Source organism: Pseudochaenichthys georgianus, chromosome 13 (assembly GCF_902827115.2).
Source record: "Pseudochaenichthys georgianus chromosome 13, fPseGeo1.2, whole genome shotgun sequence".
Classification (NCBI taxonomy): domain Eukaryota; kingdom Metazoa; phylum Chordata; class Actinopteri; order Perciformes; family Channichthyidae; genus Pseudochaenichthys; species Pseudochaenichthys georgianus.
In genome coordinates, this window is record NC_047515.1 from 40,561,283 (window position 1) to 40,582,988 (window position 21,706).

Sequence of the window (21,706 nt, forward strand, 5' to 3'; positions counted from 1 at the left end):
TCTATAGTTCTATCACAGACCTTCTACTTCCCCCCTATGAAAGTATGTACGTGTTAAAGCACGTTATTGAATTATTGTTTTTATGCGTTATAATTAGTGCTGTCAAAATTATCGCGTTAACGGTGGGAATTAATTTTTTGAATTAATTGCGTTAAAATATTTAACGCATTTAAGGCATGTGCAGAATGGCCCGCCCCATACATGCCACCAGTGGCAGCGCCAGGGTATGGCTGGGGTAGGCTACACCCATGGTAAGCCATTCCATGAAAAATGATGTTAAAGTAAGCAAAATAAAGTCTGCCAACTCGCGGAGTAAATTGCACACACAGCAGTTAGTAAGATTGATTTCAGTAGCCACGGTTTTGAAAACTTTTGTCACGTAGTGATCGTCTTCTCAATAGAACATCTTTGATAACGGCGTGGTGTTGTTGCAGGAAGTCCCGACGGAGACAACCTGATCTCACCAGAATGCGTGACTCCACCACGACTCCTTAACACCGCATTGCGTGGTGGTGTCACGAACTTTGTTACATTTGCGTGTCGGCACCACGCAAACAACCCCAATGTAAAGTGAATCAGGCTCCTTTGTCGTGGTGCACACACGCATTTCTACAACGTCCCGCAGTGAGCTTTTATTCTATACAACGTTTTTAAAATCTACTTTATAGCTTGTAGTAACTCGCGGGAGGCTTCTTTTATTTTATTTGTATTCATAATAATTTTTATTTTTCGACAGAATGTATTATGGTGCATTAGTTACGAATTTGTGTTCTCAAAAAACAGTGCATTGTGGGTAATACAACTGTGATTTTTATTAAATTAGTTTGTTTTTAAGGAAGGCCAGAGCTTCAGCTGTGTCCAATAGATTGTTCCCTAGTTAACGTTTTTTAAAGAACATTATATTCCGATTTGATCATGTCCCCTTTATTGTATTACGGAGAGCAATGTGAGCGTCCATTCCCATTGGATAACGCAGGATTTTACACCCGGAAGTAAGTATTCTCTGTCGATTGATTTTACAGTGATATCTGCACTACTCATCAACACCAGATTATCCTTGTTGATTACACAACATTGATTGGTTTAAATTGTGTACAATGCTTTTGTAATTTTCCCCTTCGATTCGGAGAAACAAACATTTGTTCAGTTTAGGATGGCCGAAGACACTACACTACCCAGAATCCTCAGCTATCGTTTGGGACTACACCATGTGCTTTGCTTGACAATGGTGAAGTTTACGCTGAGCGACAAACAGCATTTTGAAATGGAATGAAACCCATCGACGGCACACTATTCAAAACAGGAATCGAACGTCTCCTACCCCCCTTAGGTCACAGGCTCCTCCAACAGTGCAACACAATAAAACAGATAAACAGAAAAAATAGTGCAAGTCAATACAAAAAGAAAAATAGTAAAAAAGTGAAATAGTGCAATAAGAGTCTATACAAGTGATTGGAATATATGATATATTAGACAAATCATTTCTAAGTAGCAGCCAGATTAATGATATGGATGTTATTTCAAAGTTCAGGTGTGTAATAGTCTTATGGCCTGTGGGATGAAACTGTCCCTGAGTCTGGTGGTTTTAGTCCGGATGTAAGATAAGATAAGATAAGATGGTACTTTATTGAACCCAATTTGGGACATTGTTTTTGTTGCAGCAGCATAAAAGACAAGGCATTTTACAATAAAACAAAACCACAAATAAACAAGAATATAAAAAAAAGAAAATAGAAAATATACGTGTTGAAATAGAAAAGATACATGTAGATATTATATATGCAAATATACATATTCAAAAATATATGACAATGGAATATCAAATATTGAACAGATTATATATGTGTACAATGTACAGCGAGGTTGTATTAGAGAAACTATGGAGCAGAGAGTTCTCTTGCAGCCAGAGGTGATTTATTGGACAGAGTTATGGCAGTGGCAGGAATGTGTTCCTGTATGGGTCCTTGTGACAGCGGAGCTGCAGCAGTCTGTTGGAGAAGGAGCTCCGCTGACTGTCCAGCTGCAGGTGGAAAGGATGGGTGGGTTATCCATCATGGACAACAGCCAGTTCAGTGTCCTCCTCTCCACCACAGCTTCAAAGGGGTCCAGCTTGATGCCGATGACAGACCCAGCTTTCCTGATCAGTTTATTGATCCTGCTGATGTCACCGGCTCTTATGTTGCCCCCCAGCAGACCGCAGCAAAGAAGAGAGCACTGGCCACAACAGACTAGAAGATCTCCAGCATCTTGCTGCACACATGGAAGGATCTCAGCTTCCTCAGAAAATAGAGTCTGCTCATCCCCTTCTTGTACACAGCGTCAGTGTTGATCCTCCAGTTCAGCCCATAAGTGCACTCCCAGGTACTGTAGTCCTCCACAACAGCCACATCCTCTCCTAGAATGCGGCTGTTGTGCCAGACGGCAGCAGACAGAACAGTTTGTGGCTGGGGTGATGGGGGTCTTTTATAATCCTGAGGGCTTTCTTTAAGGTTAACCAGGTATTTTTACTCCACTACATTTATTTTAGTTACTTTACAGATTCTGATTAATGATGTGAAATATAAACAACCCTTAAAGCAGACTTTAGTTACACCTGAGTAAAATTCAGGGAAGGTGATTGTCAAGTGCCAACAATCAGGAGAGATGTTTGATTGGAGGGCTGGCTTATCTAAAGCCAGTTGAGTAGCACTTAAATGTTTTGCTCTATGAAGCCTGATGTACTTTATGATTCTGTTTTCTTCAAGCTTGTAATTTGTTGGTCGAACGCACTTATTGTAAGTCGCTTTGGATAAAAGCGTCAGCTAAATGCAATGTAATGTAATGATTGTTGGTGCTTGAGAAGACTAAATATGTATCTGCAGATCCCTATAAAGTATATACATTACTCGTTATTCTCTACAAATAGTTAATTAAAAACTGTATATAATTGCTATTTTGGACATCCCTTTTCAAGATGTCAATATTACTCTAAACGTGTAATAACGTGCTTTAACCAGTAGGTGGTTTGGGTTAAAAATCTGTCAAGTTTACAGTGTTAACAAAATAAAATATACTGCTGTTTCTGGTTTAGTTTACGACGGATATATTTAGTTATTGTTTTGATATTTGTAACACTAAAGCGATGGAAAAACCCCACAGAAACACAGAAAAGATGGTCTTAACATGAGTAGTTAATAAAAAACAATAATATCAAAACAAATTATTACTACTAACTTTATTGTGAAATTAAAACAGAACGGTAAAAGAATAGTTTCCGGTGTATTCTGAGCCAGATCTCTGTAGATAAATACAAATACAGAACTACGACAGATGTGTAATATTTAATGCAGCCAAACCATTTATTACAATGCATTCATGTGATGACTTTCAAAGAGTAAAGCAAGCACTGCTGAATAAAGTATGATTTATCTTTTACGAAACGTTTTTTTTTCATATGGAATGGAGTCAACCAATCACAGAGCTTGAGGCAACGCAGACAATAGCTGAGGATTCTGGGTAGTGTAGTGTCTTCGGCCATCCTAAACTGAACAAATATTTGTTTCTCCGAATCGAAGGGGAACATTACAAAAGCATTGCACACAATTTAAACCAACCAATGTTGTGTAATCAACAAGGATAATCTGGTGTTTTTGAGTTGATGAGTAGTGCAGATATCACTGTAAAATCAATCGACAGTAAGGAGAATACTTACTTCCGGGGTAAAATCCTGCGTTATCCAATGGGAATGGACGCTCACATTGCTCTCCGTAATACAATAAAGGGGACATGATCAAATCGGAATATAATGTTCTTTTAAAAAACGTTAACTAAAGGGAACAATCTATTGGACACAGCTGAAGCTCTGGCCTTCCTTAAAAACAAACTAATGTAATAAAAATCACAGTTGTATTACCCACAATGCACTGTTTTTTGAGAACACAAATTCGTAAATAATGCACCATAATACATTCTGACGAAAAATAAAAATTATTATGAATACAAATAAAATAAAAGAAGCCTCCCGTGAGTTACTACAAACTATAAAGTAGATTTTAAAAACGTTGTATAGAATAAAAGCTCACTGCGGGACGTTGTAGAAATGCGTGTGTGCACCACGACAAAGGAGCCTGATTCACTTTACATTGGGGTTGTTTGCGTGGTGCCGACACGCAAATGTAACAAAGTTCGTGACTCCACCACGCAATGCGGTGTTAAGGAGTCGTGGTGGAGTCACGCATTCTGGTGAGATCAGGTTGGACGGAGAATACTCTTGCTGTAGTACAGGGCAGAGCCATATAATAGTAATAATATGGCTCTGGTACAGGGGTGCACATAACTGGTACGCAGGTTATGTGCGTAATCTGAAATGCGTACCGTCACTTGTGTCAAAAAGCGCATTTGCGTACCGACGTACTTGTGAAGCTTTTCCAGAAGGCGGTTCGATCACCGGACGACAGAGTCGGTCTCCGTGTGCACAGACAGGCTGCTGTTAACGTCGGTCTGTACAACGGAACTGTGCCAAAACTACGCCAACCGGCTGCGGAGGGAGACTCCCCCCATCACTGGAGAACTGCGCTAAAACAGCTGATCACAACGTTCTCACTCTGTGGTCACGATGTACTCCACTAGCCGCCGCCGGATTTCACATCATATAAACACCAAATCCCAGCATGCATTGCGGCTAAAACATCCAATAAACGAGCTTAAAACCATAGCTGAGGATCTTGGGTAATCGCTCGAAATGCCTACGTCTGTTTCCGGTTATTTTTATTTTGAAATTCAGTTCCTGACGGACGCCAAAAAAGCATCACAAAAAAAAGCGTCACACACAGCCTTCAGTCAACAAACTAAATTGACAGGAAATATTCACACTTTACAATCGGAATATTCTGACACCGTGTGTATAAGCAAATAACTTGTTTTACAAGGTACAAAGTAAAAAGAAGAATGGTAGAGCTGGTTGCCCATGTAAAATAGACTGTACTTATAAAGCACTTTTACATAAGAGTCATTCACCAATTCACACCTCTTTCGTACAGAACTAACATTCATGCACACTCACACACCGTTGGCCATCGGGAGAAACTCAGGGCTCAGTATCTTTCCCAAGGAAACATCAACATTGCTGCACAGGCTGGGATCGGACCGACAACCTTCTGGTTTAAAGACGACCACAACCCATCACAGCCAAAGTCACCCTTTAAATTGGCCCAACAAATATTTAAAGGGGACCTATCATGCAAAATACCAATCAATCAATGTTTATTTATATAGCCCAATATCACAAATGTTACATTTGTCTCAGTGGTCTTCACAGTGTGTACAGAATATCAGTATGACAATACGACACCCTCTGTCCTTAGACCCTCTGTCCTCAGACCCTCTGTCCTTAGACCCTCACATCGTACAAGAAAAAACTTCCAGAGAAAACCCACAGTTTAAAGGGAACATGGGAGAAACCTCAGGGAGAGCAACAGAGGAGGGATCCCTCTCCCAGGACGGACAGACGTGCAATAGATGCCGTGTGTAAATTGAAAGGATAATACATTTGCAACATAGGTAGTCCAAATGTTTGGAAATGCATGTGTGTATAATAGGAAGATGAATCCATGAGGATATCCATCCAAAATACACTTTGTGATGTCTTTTATACATAAATACGTGTCCCCGGTGCGTCGGGGAATTCACGCAGCATCAGAAAATAAAACCCTCTCTTTTCCTCCGTACCCAAATCTTTTAAAAACGGGGGTACAACGAGCGGATACAGATTCCATCCGAACGGACGTCAAATCGGCGGCGGACCCACAGAGAGTTGCTATCAGAAACAATGCCTGACGTGTTTTGGACGTAATCTCGTCTTTGTTTACATTAGCATCGCTAACACTCAGAGCTAACCTGTACTGGAGAGCACGTGTTTCAAAAGCAGGAGAAAAAACATTTGAGCTCCATACTGTTTCAGAAATAATCCTTGACGTGGTTTAAACAGGATGGCGTTTTATCACAGCAGAATTTAACTTTATCTCCGGTTAGGGACCCAAGATCCGCGTTTCTCTAACGGGGCTTCAAAAGAGGGGTTTGAGCAGTATGAGGCATGGCTACAATGTGTGATCTGTTTGGTATGTTGAAAAAAAAACTTCACAGACATGTTTTGTACAGGTATGGCTCTACAATATATGTTTCAAATAAAGCATGATAGGTCCACTTTAAACAAAACATGTTACAGAATTAAAAGCACAAGGTTAAATAATAAGAGGGTTAGTGTTATTTTTAACAGCTGCTTTTCCTAAACATATTTCCCAAAAGTCTCAGATAATAATGCTTACATATTTTAAGAAATGTGTTTGAAAATACATTCAAACGCTGTCTTTAAATATAAATATCTCCTCCACAAATATAACATATTTTTCTGGTTTTGGTCAAAAAAAGCTGAGCCCTTTCCTAAATGTTCAACTGTCTACGCATCAAGTTTCATAACAGGCAGTTAAATAAAAATAACTTTTGTGAAATAGTCAGTTAATTTGACAAACATATTTGACGTGAACGGCAACATGTTGTTTTCTGTGAGTGGAGAAAGCAGCCCTGAAATGACTCCCGGCAGACTATCTTTTGTTTTCATCCGATTGTGAGCGTGTGTTTTCATCTCCCTTTAATGGTGTCTGGATGTGAAACATCATTTATGGCCTTGCTCAAATCTAATCAAAAATAAAGTTTGCTCTCGCGTTACGTAACTGAGAAGAACAGTGTGACCTTAGATTTCTGAAAATACATTGGAGATAAAGTTACCTTTGATACTCATCTGACATCTTAAGATTACCAAAAAACGATCCTTTACCATGGGTCTAAAATATATTATTCGTGAAGATTACCATGGCTTTCATTATATAACCTCTCTGGATGTACACAATATTCTGCAAATGTTCAGTATCATATTAGTATTTTGTACCCGACATGTTTTAATGTTCAAAAAGCTCTTTATTTTTCTCACACTGCCTGTGCTGCATCCCAGTCTGCTCTGATTGGTCAGCCACTTAGAGATGTCCCGCCCCTTAGCCTATCACGTACAATGTGTTGGAGCCAATAGAAGCACTGTGTTCCGGAAGTAAACAAAGGAGTCTCAGGCAGAGGGTGTGGGAGAGAAAGTCCCTCTGGAGAGTTCTTTGGGATTGTAACCTTAGCAGACCATTTACATCAGGGGTGTCAAACTCAATTTCATCACGGGCCACATTCGCATTATGCTTGCACTTAAAGGGCCGGTTGTAACTTTAAGACTATATAAAAAGACATATATAGATATTTAATATATATAAAATAATGTATTATATTGGATTATTATCGGATAGGGTAATAACTTCATAATTAACTACATGTGAAAGCAGAAGATAGGGCAAATAATTGGAAGTCTCTTCAGTGAGAATGTCACAAAATGATTGAAAAAGAAAAGCCACATTCTGGAAAAAAAGACATTTTGAGAAAAGGTCAAATTCTAAGAAAATTGTCATATTTTGAAGAAAAAAAGTCAAATTCTGAGAAAGAAGGCATATTTGAGATGCATTGTGGGACATGTAGTTTATGGGCAACGTGCTTCTGTAAATCGGCATGTAACCGTATAATAAACATTATATTCTTTGCAAGCTCTTGTGGGGCCGCAGAAAATGAAGTCGCGGGCCGGATTTGGCCCCCGGGCCTTGAGTTTGAGACCCCTGATTTACATGCACTAAAACATATAACACAATACAGAAAAGAGAGCAGGACAGCCATGTTTCAAATACGTAGGAAGGAAACGGACCAGAGGCGGTTTTGCAGCACGGTGGAAAATAACTTTAATAAAACTCCTATGAAAACAAAAACCAGCAAAACAATGAAAGCCTGTACATTTGACAATATCCAGTGTCTGAGACTTTTTGAAGGCCAGTGGTGTGAAGTACAGCTGCGTCACACATGAACCGACAGAGAGAAACCATGACAGGCTTAGAACTGAGCCGACGGGTTTTAATATAATAAGATACGGTTCATTTACTCGGATATTGCACAAAAACCAAACACGGGCGCAGATGCTGAGCAGCACCGCATGTGGAAACGAGGAAGTAGCTTTGCATCGCAGTGTAACGTCCCTACTGAGAAGCCCCGCCCACACCATAGACTCCGCCCACACCGGCTCGTATAAAAACAAATGTAAAACATTTAAAAAGAGAGCGGCACGTGTTTTCACATTCAATTCAGACACAGATCATTAAAAACACAATTTGAACAAAGAAAAGACGGAACATTGCGCTTTCTTTTGGTCCGAACACGTTAACAGTTAAGAGTCTAGAGGAGGAGGGGGGGCGCTTTAAAAGACTTCCTTTTAGACTTTAGGACAAGTTGGCTAGTGATGTTCTTGATTTGCAAAGTGTGAAATAATTGTCGCTTCAAAATAAAGTGTTGAGTTCACTAAACGAGGATTCTGCTTTCAGTCTCCAGTGTTTCAACGGTCCAACATATATCTGAGTGTCAAACAGGGACCCACTTTATCCTCTCTCATCCTTATTTCCCTAAAACAAGTTTCTCTCTGTGGACTGCTAAAGTAGTCTGGCACGTAGACGTCTCTTGATAAATTCTTAAAATAGCAAAAAAAAATAAAAGACAACTCATAAAAAATACAATCTTCCCGCAGTTTTGAGGCACACTTTGAGGCGGCGGGAGCGAGCGTTAAGATGCACTTCCTGTGGCCGTTTGTGCACATTGTTTATTTTTTTTGACATGTGGGTCTTTTCCGATTCCGTCGCCCATCTCCGCCGTACGTAAAGCAGTTCTGGGGCGCGGTCAAACCGAGCGCCCCTGCAGAGTCCGTACAAGCGGAGATTAAAGTCCGCCTGAGAGGAAATGTCCTGCTCTCCGCCGTGAACGCGCTCCGTAGGGACAGTTTATTCTTTAGTGTGGGCGCTTCACTTCCCTTCCTTTGGCTGTGAGCTCCATCCGCTGCTGCTGTGCAAAACTCGCAACGACTACACCCACCATGACTCCACAGAAATGTCTCCAGACCATGACTTTGGATTTTACTTTTCAGGAGGCACCGAGCCGAGTGGTACAGACAAAGGGAAGCTGTACGGTATATTGAGGAGGGGGTCGCTCATGTGTCAGATACTCTGCTGAATTCCCTTCTTCCAACTCGTCTCCTTGGCGCACCTTTCCCCTCCCGTACACTCCTTTCCCCCTGACCTCCGACCCCTGACCTGTGAGGGACTCCTCTCTCTAGGAGCGGTTGTCTTTGGCCACGTTGTGGGCCATCCAGTTCACTTTGGTGGTCCAGCTCTCTCTCAGAGCCTCGTCGAACTTCTGCCGGAACTGCTTCAGCGCATCGTCGTCTGTTTTCCCCAGAGCCAGAGAGTCCTGAGGGGGGAGGAAAGGATTCATTAATCTCACAAGTACATGTTCACTCTGATGGGGTATACACCAGGGATCACCAACTAAATTTGTCCGAGGGCCAACATGTATCCAATAGACACTTTCGCGGGACGGCGATTTTAATATATAGCCCAGAATTTAGAAGTTGTTGACCGGGGGGGGGGGGGGGGGCTAGTGCAGCACGCTCAGGTACTTCGGAGCGCATACAGCTTAGCAGACTCTTCACGCTAACGAAGGATCACTTCTAGGCTACGGTCCCGCAGCTCCTGCCTCTCTGTTGGGGGGGGGGGGGGGGGGGGGGGGGGGGAGCCTCGCAGCAAGAACATGCATTTTCTAGTAAGGCGTCAGAGCGAGGGGGATGTCGTGTCTTATGGTGGTCCACGCTGGGACTCGTACTGGGGCAAGTGACCATTTGGTTCCTAAGCCAAGCCCTACAGATCCTCTCTTCGGTTCTAATCTGGCCCTGGACCACTTGCCGCTTGCCATCGCCTCCGTCTCCCCGTTTCAACCCTGTCTCTGCAATAGAGGCTTCGGTACCCAAACAAATCTTTAAAAAAGTCAAATGTCCAGATAACCACTCTCATATTGATACGATACTTCTATCAATCGTTCCTTGCCTTCACTTTAAGTTGTATTAAATAAATGATTTTACGAGAGTCTATTTGCACCTGGGTGAAAGTAGACACGCGGCAGCTATTCGGCTATTTACACCCACCCCCACAGAAACGTAAACATCATCACTTCCTGCCGTAAAGCGGCACGCCTACGCGCAAGAAGGGGGATTCACGACGGTCCAGAGGGCGCGCAACATCTTTAACAATGAAACAAATATGAAAGGTAAGACACATTAATAATTATATGCATATAACTTACGCATATAATTCCTTTTTATTGTATTCTCAAGTGTACATGCTGAGCACGAGTATCTCCTGCTGCCCTGAAGAGTCAGGTGATGTTACGTGTTGAGTAATCCTGCGAAGCGCTTGTCAAGGCTTGCATCATTTTCGGCCAGTCACGTCCTTGATGAGATCGTGACTCGTCGTTTAGATCGGTTAACGCACCGACGCGTAACAGGCTTAGATGACCGATATCGCCCTCCTGCAAACAGCTGGAGCTCAGAACGCTCACTTTATAGTTTTTGTTTCTTCACCCTCACATTCAGTATGTTAAAGCAGAAGAGATGTACAAAATATACAAACAGAAGAAGACAGACCTCTGATACGATTGGTTGTTTGGTGTGTGTGTGTGTGTGTGTGTGTGTGTGTGTGTGTGTGTGTGTGTGTGTGTGTGTGTGTGTGTGTGTGTGTGTGTGTACCTTTAAGTACTGGATGTCTTTGACGGAGGTGAGCTCGGGCAGCCCGGCGGTCAGCATCAGGGCGAACAAAGTGATGAAGAGGTTCCCGTTCTTCCTCAACACCAGATAGGCTTCCTCACAGTACTTACGGAAACTATGGGGGGAGACACACACACACACACACACTTTATTATCTCTGACACAAACAGTACAGTGACAACAATAATGGCGAGATGATAACAAAGACTATTTAATAAGACCTTTTAATGAAGCCTAATTAGGGCTGGTTTAATACACAATATCAAATATGCAGAATAGGTTAGGATACGTGTTCTCGATGCAGTATTTGTAAGCCAAGACAGAAATATAGTACTTTTCTCCTAAGAAGACCTTCATCAGTGCCTGAGCCTTTACTGCCACCTGCTGGCGGGACACGATACTGCACAACAAAACCTATGCAATCTGCTGGGGGGTGGGTGATACCCTCAATGAATTGGCTGCTTCTCACTTCGGTTAAATGGGTTCCTTGCGTCCCTCACTTGCGTCGTTTCCCTGCGACTAGTCCCTCCCACCAGGGAAGCAAGGAGAGATGCAAGGAAACCACGAGAAGCAGGGAAATTAGTTTTAAGAGCAATAGGACGTCCTTTCCTCCGGAGCGCCACGTGAAGCGACGTCCGTTTGTGATGACGCTGCACAGCTGATCGTCTGACAGACATTTGTATCATCTGTTGTAGACGCCAATAAATAAAATCAAATAAGAACTCATTCTCAAAAAAGATAAACGCCATTCTTAAAATGTATAAACGAAAAAAGCGATCCAATAAAACTTTTTTTGACCACTTTGTTGTTCAGATATATCACATATTTGTAACTAAATGAAACATGAATTGAAACACTCCGCTGGGAAACTGCTCTCATGTCAAGAAGCATCAGATCGGTGCATGCGCTGCGTCGTCCAATCAGTGAGCGATACACAGTAAGGGGGCGGGGCGAGTGTCTGAGGATTTCATCGGAGGATGGTCTGGTGGTTCCTCGGTTATCGCTCCTCAATCCTCCGGCAGAAATAAGCGCCATGGGACGCTACTCAAGATGGCGCAGACAAATCAACTTCCGGTGAGACCGAGACCGAGGAAATGAAAAGAACCGACCTGAGATGCAGCCCTGGACTCTAACGTCCTCCGTGACCTGAGACAACCCTGATACTCTGCCAGCATCAAAATCCTCCCACAGTCCACCATCAGATCACAATCAGACAGGAACAAATATATTTTTCTGTCAAAATGTTGCTGCAAATAAACTCTTTAACTGTCCAACTTTTAGCCTTTGGTAGTTTAATGTATAGACGGTATCTGAATTGAAGCAGAGGCGGAACCAACAGGATGAAGTTGAAGGAACGAACCTGGCGAACTTCTCCGTGTAGCCCGTCTTCCCCTGCTGGATGACGTGGATGAAGTCGTGTGTGAGGATGAACGGCACTCGCTCCCTCTTGATGCCGAATTTCGACTTGAAGTTTCCGAGGATGTGTCCGAAGTCTATGTGGAAGAGCTGGGGACGACAGAGCAGTCGGTGAGCATCTAGAAGAAACAATATCATTCACGCAATACCTGACCAACGAGACGGAAACAGCAACTAAAAGCATGCCGGGTGTTAAAGGTCCCACGGCCATTTCCACTGATCATAGTTCCATTGTTGAGGTCGACTAGAATACATTTATATTCTGCAATTTTCCAAACTCACATTTGTTTCTCAAACAGCATCTCTGTAACTACGTGTATTCACTGAATTTCACTCTCTGTCTTTAACGGCTTTAAAACTCACCCTGAGCACACACAAAGTCACAGCCGAAGTAAAAACAATAAGTGTGGCTTGATATTGAGTAAGAAACAGGTTGATAGACGCTGTGAGAATGGGTCTGCAGAGAGAATGTCGCCGCGATCCCAACTGTCTGTCATCAGCCTGCAGCCAGGGAGGAGAGATCAGCAGAGCTGCCTGCACTGAGTGTGTGAGGAAGTCCGTGGATTGGTCAATGTGGACCAATCAGCGGGGGCTTAACGTAACGGCTCCACGGATTGGTCCATTTGGTACCGGGTAACGCATGACCGTATCGCGTCATAGCTCTGGGCGCGGCTACTGGCCATTCCTACGTCACAATACCCAGGAAGTAAACAATGGACAATGACGTATCTTCAACGAGGCGTTCTGGGGAGGTCCTAAATTTGGACCGTGAGCTTTATCTTTGAACAGCTGTTGACTTAAATCAGTTTAATGCTGGTTATAAAATATCATCAACGTTGAGAAGCTGGCTAAGAGCTGTAGCCATTGGTGACACATTTACAGACAGATCTGCTAGTTTTTATTTTCTTATTTAAATTATATTATTCATACGATTTTTTATTCATTTTCAATGTAATTGTATTGACGGTTTTTTTAAATTAATATTTTGAATGAACACATGTTCTTAATATTTTTGCTTTATACAGTATATATATATATACTTTTATTTTGTATTAAAATCCTCTTTTAAAAATATTTGTATTCAATTTCAATGTAATAGTTTGATAGCTTTTTTATAATATCATGTTTTTCTTCACATATAAAAATGACAAATCTGAGTCAGAAATCCTTTATCAGTCCCGCACCGAGGACACTGAACAGGAACAGTGGCATAGCAGGTCAAAAAGGCATGAAAAGAAAAGCTGTCTCGATTTTAAACTTTACCCGTCTCGATGTGGACAATGCCGTTTTCTAAAGTGCAATAAGAGTTCAGCATGTCAGGGCGGTAACACGAGCAATTTGTCTAAACATTTATTAAAAGTGCTCCACATCCAGACGGAGGAATGCACCGGGTTCGACCGTCTTTCTCGCAGCTCTGCAGCCCCGTCCACGAGTAACGTTTCGTGTCATACCTTAATCTTCCTCCAGAAGTACCGTCAGGTGCTTTGCAGCACAGCCGTCTGCCCCACCTGTGTTGCTCTGTTCCACTGGATGTTTGCAGTAAATACTTGTTTGTAAATAATTTGAATTTACAGAACTGTAAAAAAACTATTTGTTTAGTTAATTTATCTTTATTTTTATTTTTAAAAGAACCGTTAAAGGACCGGATCGGTAAGTGGTATCGATAAAAGTAGTAGTACCGTTAAAACCTTAACGATACCCATCCCTAATCCTGGTAAAATAAAAAAACAAGTCGATGAAATCCCACCTGCCCGGTGCTGCGGACCATGATGTTGTCGCTGTGGCGGTCCCCGATGCCGAGCACGTACGTGGCTACACAGTAGCCCGCACACGACAGCGTGAACTCCTCGATGGCTCGCTCCAGAGCGTCACTGGGAACACAAACACGTTTCAGGGCTTAAGCAACACATGCTGTGATTTTAAAAAGGTGTCTGTCATCATCTGGGCAACAGCTGGGAATTAGCCATGTGTGCTAAAGCCGCCCCATTTACGGTTTTATTATGACTAAACTATTTAAGGGTTTTTTCTGAGCAAGCAAACATCAAACAGCGGTTTCAGCTTTAAAATCTGGCTTTAAAAATAATTGTATATATTATTATTTTATCTGTGTTATTCAATCCTGTGTCTTTGGTTCTCGGGTGGGTTGAAGTGTTTTTATCAATCACAAAATGATGCGTTACTAACCCTTTATTACCAGGGAAGGGGAGGGGGTAGTATTTTTTTTGTATTTCCTGTTTTTGGTTTGCGTTGCACTTTGTTTTACCGTTTGTGTACGAAGAGTGCTGTTTAAATAAAGGTTGATTTGATAAAGCTGTGATTACACCGGTAAAAAACACCAATAAAACACGTTATACATTAAAAAACTGTTTCTCTGAAGTCGTCTGAAGCTTTTCTACAGCTCGTTTCCCCGATATCTTTCAATCCAGACATCGGATGAAGAATTTTCAATAATTTTAATACATTTTTATTTTTAGTCCTAAATATGTGGCCTAAAACCTGACAGAAAGTCCATTTATTACATCTTCTTGCAGACAACCAGATCGCTGATGCATCAAAGAAAGGGATATGTCACCATAACAGGAAATGGACCTTAATTAAAATACTCATTCTGTTTTCCTCTATGTTTTAAAACTATTGGAAACAGTGGGATGATGTAGGTAAGATAAGATAAAACAAATACGATACGAAGTACTTTAAAACATGAACCTGAAAACGAATATAATATGTCGTCTTTACCCAGCAAAAAAGTAAAATAATCACTGTAAATATATTTACAATATCATTCTACCAATTATGTCCATATCATTTTCTGCCTTCACTTTCAGTTGTATAAAACAAATAATTGTATCAGGTGATGTTTGGGATGATGTTGGTAAGATAAGATAAAATAAACCATGAACCTGAAAACGAATACAATATCTCGTCTTTACCCAGCATGCAGCATCTTACCCGGTGTTCCTCTCTTTCAGCCAGTTGAGCAGAGCGTCCTTGTTGAAGGCGGCGGCCGCGGCCACGTTGCTGCTCGTCAGCTGGATGTTAGCGATGGTGTCGGCCGACGAGACCACCTCGATCAGCCCGGAACGATCCCCCGTCGCCAGACAGCCGTACGGAACGATCCTGTAACGGGAGGAGGAAGAGACTTTAAGATACAAATGGTAACCATGGGAACATAACGTGGTGAGAAACAGTCTGTGTGAACCCTTGGGAATTTCCTGGCTTTCCGCATGAATTGAGGTTAAAATGTGATCTGATCTTCAGCTGCAGACATCTTTCATCTCTTTATCGTACACACCCCTTTGATACGCTGGAGGAAAAAGTCATTAAACACTTTAATAACTGGTAAAACCTCCTTCTGCAGGAAGTGGTTGTTCATTCTACAGGTTGCAGTTCACTGGTAAGGGACACCATGGTGATTACATAATGGCATGCTAATCAGGAGTTCAAAACTTTTAATCTCAATCAGATCAGATTTTGAAATCCCATTTTTTGTGATCCAGGATCAGACAAGTCGGCCAGATTGTGTCCCAGTATTTCAAAGCCATTCCGGATAGGATCACTCTGATCCAGATCCAGACTTTTCAAGATGACTAGATCCTGAATATCAGTGCTTTAATCCTACCGAGCGCCATCTAGTGGACATGAAAAACAATACAAGGAAGACAAGAGACCACGTTGCAGACATCTGTTGTTCGCAATTACTTTTGAAAGGTGACGACAGGTGATGGACTTTTTTTTGGTTGAAGATATGTTTTCTTTCACGGAGGTGATCTCTGGGCCCATAGATCTCGGCCCCCGTTACGGGTGGTGCTGCTTCATTGTGGTTGATTGTGTTCACCTGGTGCCCTGTGTCATCCCCTCCCCCTCACCTGTGTCTTGTTGATTGATGTGTGTGTGTGTGTGTAGGCTCTGTTTCCCCTGTGGACAGGTAGTGTGTGAGAGACCCTTGTGGCGGCTGACTGTGTTCAGGGAGGACAGTCATAGTGAGGCTGGTGACGATGTGCACATGAGAAATAAATGCCCACCGGGTTATATTTGAACTCTCTGCCTCCTTGCTTGGTCGGGCCGCTCAATTGTCAGCTTCACAGGAGGCCACCGCAAGCGTGACCAAAACGTGAAAAATAAAATTGATTTGCCATGAAGGCTAAACATTGTGTATTATTTCAGTTAACACACTTTGCCATCTTATTTATATTGAAACATATTTTTTAAATAAATTGTACAGTACGTTTTGCTCTGGAAATCCACTGGAGATCCACGCCTGTGGTGGGATCAAGATAATCCAGTTTTTTGGGATCAAACTGATCGGTTTGAAGATTTGATCCAGATTAAAGCTTGGATTTGATTTCCTGATCCGATATCAAAGTGATCCTAATCCTGTTTTTTGGTTTTGAACTTCCCAAAATCCAAATCTGATCCGATCAGATGGGGATTACAAGTGTTGAACTCCTGGGCCCAGATGATGTATTTTTGGTTTTTCTTTCCTTACACAAGATGGCAGTATTCCCTCATTTAGCAGGATGCAGAATTACGTGACGAATACCTACATTTTTAATTAGACTTTACTGACGCAGTGCCTTTAAGTCTAATTTACCAAACAGTTGATGCTTAAAGTAGGCTTCATTTGTAGATTTCATTTAATTGCATTTAGATTAACCGAGACAAAATGCCTTATCTTACTTAATGGGTGTTAAATAAAGAAAGTATTTGATGAAAGATTACATCAAAATGTTAATGTGTACCTGCCAAAGCTGTGGGCAGTGAAGTTGAAGAATAAAGTGAAATCCACGGCGTCAGTGTTTTTAATACGTTGTCCCTCCCTTCATCCACAATGTCCCATCACTGTGGTCGACCTCTGAACCCATGTCCCTGAAATCTGAAGCTCAACTGTCAAAACAACCCCCCCCCCCACTGCTGAGCTCCAGATGTGTGTGACGAGGGGAGAAAGTGCCAGAGTGTGTGTTTGATTAGGATGTAATGTAGATATTGTGTGTGTGTGTGTGTGTGTGTGTGTGTGGTTGTCTGGGGTGTAAAAGGGTCGCAGGTCAAACTAGCATGGGGTCATTTAGTGTCTCCCCCCATCAGAGCTTCCCCTTCCCCACAGAGAGCAGGAACAAACAAGATCACACACACACACACACACACACACACACACACACACACACACACACACACAATATTGTGTATTATATATATATATATAACACACAATATTGTGTATTATATATATATATATATATATATATATATATACACACTATAGATATACCGTACATCTTTCTACTCTTGATATGTACATATTTACTTTTCTTGTTCATTTTCTAAGTGTCCATTCATTGTTGTTGCTGCAATAAGTCAATTTCCCACTATGGTAAAGTACATTTAATAAAGTAAATCATTAAAGTATATTTCATCGAATCGAGCGGTTACCTTCTTTTACTCTAACTATTATACATTATACATAATCTCACCTTTACATGTTACCTTGAAATGCTGCTTTTTCAAAACTCTGGATGTGTACTTATTTGTCTTCATCTTTGCATCTGACTCTCACTTTTGCTGCAACGCTGTACATTTCCCGCTTCGAGGCTGCTTAAGGATTTCTGATTTGTTTTACCAAAGTTGTTTCCAGCCCTCTTCCCACGGAGGTGAGCAGTAGGAATGTTTAACTAGACCCCGCAGTGCAGGGGCGCGGGAAGGGGGGTACTGAGGGCGCTGCAGCACCCCCCAACGGCAGGCAGGCGGAGCTCCTCTGCCTGCAATTTTAATTTTTTTATTTCATTTAATTGTGCCTGAGATATATTTTATATTATTATTCAAATGATAATTTTAAACTATATAATAAATTATTTAGCCTCACGGAAGAAAAAAAGATGTGGAGAAAAAGTGTTTTTGTTTTTAGTCGGCTACTTTTAACGTGGCGCCACAACACAAGTGACGAGTAACTGACATGGCGCAAAAACGTAACTGACATGGCGTATATAAAAACGCTAAATCTGCTAAAAAGGTTGAAATAGAAGATGCATTATTACGCAGAGTCTGTGTAATATGTAGCCAGGAATTAGCAATGCCTTGATAGCCTACTTCAATGAGTGTAAATTCCACATTGTTGGTAAAATAATATTTGACATCTTAATAGAGAGGCGAAGTCCCGCCCGTCTACTTCCGACCCATGGGACCTTATTTCTGAAAAAGTATGTATTGAAGTCAACGGAGAGAGAAAACGTATCTTTCGATCCCGTTTGGATTGAGCCACGAGTTACACACATGATGTTTGTCAATCTTAAAAAATAATTTCCATGTCAAAAAAGTCACAGTTTGTCGTAAAACTGTTGAAATATAAGACGATGAAAAATACGCAACTAGAAAGACTACAAATCCCAGAGTCCCGGTCCCGCATGCTGGCTCTCACGGAACCGACTAACTCCCCTTCTGTGTGCACAGCTCTCAACGTGCCCAGACTCGGAGTGATTTTCACCTCTTTTAATACTTTCCGACTCGTTCTGAAAGAAAGAAGTGAAATGTTTCAACGTGACGGCCATCTGGGCAGGCCCGGACTGGCCATCGGGAGGACCGGGAGGTTTCCCGATGGCCTGGCCTGCTAAGTGGCCTGCTGGCCTGAGGATTTTTTTTTTTGTATACGTATGTATTGTGAACGAAACGCTGCGCAAATGTGGGTCTGACTCTGCCTCACAGAGGGTGACTGGCTGTCTACATGATGTGGCCTGCCGACATGGCCACTTTCATACAGATCATACTCGATTGGTCTCTGTGTGTCATTCAAGCTCGGGAGGGTGTGTGTTATGTGTGGCGTGAGCGAGTGAGATAAACCGCGCACACCGGTTACGTGTATTGTTGTTGTTGTTGTTAGCATCTGGTGCTAGCTAGCTGCGCTAACGGATATAAGGAGCTGTTTCAACAACAAGGTGGAGGAGAGTCCTCTCCTGTCAGACTGAGAGGCTGATAACTACAGCTCAGGTGAGGTAAAGGACTCTGAGTGTTTAGTTTAGTGTTTACTCTGTGGGTCTCAAACGGTTTGGTCACCATTTATGTAAACACATATTTCCATTTGAGGGGGGAGTGATTAGTAAAATATGCATGAATAATAAAAAAAAACGTTAACTAGGTGAAAAAAGGTAAGATAAACAATTAAAACTTGTTGAGAGCTAAAACCAGTCTTTGCTTCTGCCTCAAAGAGGAGGAGGGGGAGAGAGGGGAGACAGGTGAGGCTGGTTCAGGAGCACAGACACACTCACAACTATAAATGAACCAAAAACAAATAAATAAACAAGTTTCAATGTTTTTTCATATTGGATATGGTATGTTATTGGTTATGGCCATGTTATTATGATTTTATGATTATTTAAATGTATACAGTTATGTTTCATATGGGTGTAGTCTCTTTATTTGCCCCTCAAAATGCACCAGATTGATGCATTTAAGTCCAACATTAAAAAACAAATCTTACCGGGGGAGCATGCCCCCGTACCCCCCTATAGGATTTGAGGTCCACCCCCGCTTAAAATATGTTCACATAGGTTCCTAAATAGATTTGCAATTTTTTTTAAATATTAACCCATGTCCATATGTTTATTTTGGGGTAGTAGATTTAGAGCGCTATCACTACGGGCAGCAACGCTGGAAAAATTGACAAATAAATCCAGCAAAATGGCACAAAAAACTGGTAGTGGCCTGGCTGGGTGTATAATTCCCGGCCTGACTTATTGTCCCAGTCCGGCCCTGCGTCTGGGTGTGTGGTGCGAGACGGGAGATGTAGTTCATTGAGCGGTTTCACACAAAACAAAGTGTTACTTCACAGTTTTACGACACATTTTGATTTTTACTTGCAAAATTATCTTTTAAATTTAAAACGTCATATGTTTAATTCGTGGCACAATTCAAACGGGATCGAAAGATAATCTTTCTCTCTCCATTGACTTCAATACAGACTTTTTCTGAAATAAGGTCCCATGGAGGTCCCCGGAAAGGGAGGGACTTCGCCTCTCTACAGAGTGTGTGTGCTCGTGCTTTTGTGCGTACTCTATAGTGCCCGTAATAGCATGCACTGAAGTGAATTGTTATGCACTGTGTGTGTGGTTTTGCTCGGTGTATGTCAACGTCACCCCCCCACCCCGTGTGTAATTAACACATCGGACAGCACCCCCACTCAAAATACCTTCCCGCGCCTCTGCCGCAGTGTGATGACCGCCTAATTTCTCCAAAAAGTTCATCTGCTTCCAGCTTCCCCCCCCTCCAAACTAAAATCAACATTAATTGTAGGACTGGTGTTTGGCTAGAAATGGAAATCAGAATTAGAAATCCTTTATTTGCCCCGTTTTGGTACAAAGGACATTCAGCCTTAAAAAACCAGAAACAACTCACCTTAAATCCAGGTTAGCCTCCTTCCACAGCAGATCCATGAGCCTCAGAATCTGCAGAGTCAGCATGTCTTGCCTCAGGTCTAGAAACACAGGGGAAATGCTCTTAATTCCACAATACAATGAAAATGTTTTGAAAGCAAACGTTGAGGTTATTTTAAAGATTGAGTGATTTGAATCTCACCGCTCAAATGTTTTAATACAATGTTCACCCACATATTTACATATCAATACAGTATTTAATATTACATCCTATTATTCTATTTTACCTGGACATAGTCGCCCTATTTCAGCATTTCATTTGCACCGTTGTATCACTTGCGCTATTCTTTTTACCAGACTGTATAACCACTAGTAGACCACAACTAGTTTCCAAGAACACACACTAAACAAAAGGGCCATTAACAACATTTCTTACTTTACAGTCGATATATTTACAATCTGTTAGTGTAACGGGCTTCTTCAATACTCTTAGGGATACTTCTCACCATGGTGTCCATATTTGTTTCTATATATTTGTTAGTAACATGTGCTAGACTTCTATAGGCTTCTTCCTGCACTGTATCTCTGCTGCTGTAATGCCGTAAATGTTCCCCCTATGGGACAAATATCCTGACTCTGAATACTTATTTCTTTATGTCTTAAGTATATTGTTCGCTGAAGCCGTGTTGTCAATAAAGCCTTCATTTGAATGAGCCTTAAATCCTCATTATGAGTCTGCAGTATTTGTACCCCTCCACTTCCTCCCATCTCCCACCTCTTTTCTCCTTCCCCGTCTTTAAATCCCTCTCACCGTCTCCGTTCTTGAAGATGATTCCCAGCGTGTCTCCCCCCATCAGCTTGTTGTTGTAAACAATCCAGAGGGGCTTCATCTTAGAGTCCATGTAGCGACACCTCTCCACACTGATGACGAAGAAGAAGAGAGTGTAAGGCATCTTGTAAAATAGGTAGAAACGGATCTCTGCTAAGAATGAACATTTTTAAGTATTCAGAAAAAGTCATAATTTTAGGAGATTTTGAGAAAAAGTCATAGTTTTTGGAGATTTTGAGAAAAAGTCATAATTTTAGGAGATTTTGAGAAAAAGTCATCATTTTTGGAGATTTTGAGAAAAAGTCATAGTTTTTGGAGATTTGAGAAAAAGTCATAATTTTAGGAGATTTTGAGAAAAAGTCATAGTTTTTGGAGATTTTGAGAAAAAGTCATAATTTTAGGAGATTT

General features: G+C 41.6%; 1 protein-coding gene across 1 annotated transcript in view; it reads right to left on the reverse strand.

Moving 5' to 3' along the window:
- Positions 1-3,314: 3,314 nt before the first annotated feature.
- The window catches only part of pik3cb (phosphatidylinositol-4,5-bisphosphate 3-kinase, catalytic subunit beta), a 54,384-nt gene continuing 35,992 nt past the window's right edge, over positions 3,315-21,706 (reverse strand). Inside the window, 7 exon segments of the mRNA XM_034097088.2 lie at positions 3,315-9,348; positions 10,679-10,811; positions 12,057-12,202; positions 13,860-13,983; positions 15,062-15,229; positions 20,492-20,570; positions 21,281-21,390. Of these exon segments, the coding sequence (XP_033952979.1) occupies positions 9,211-9,348; positions 10,679-10,811; positions 12,057-12,202; positions 13,860-13,983; positions 15,062-15,229; positions 20,492-20,570; positions 21,281-21,390 (898 nt within the window). The 3' untranslated portion in view covers positions 3,315-9,210.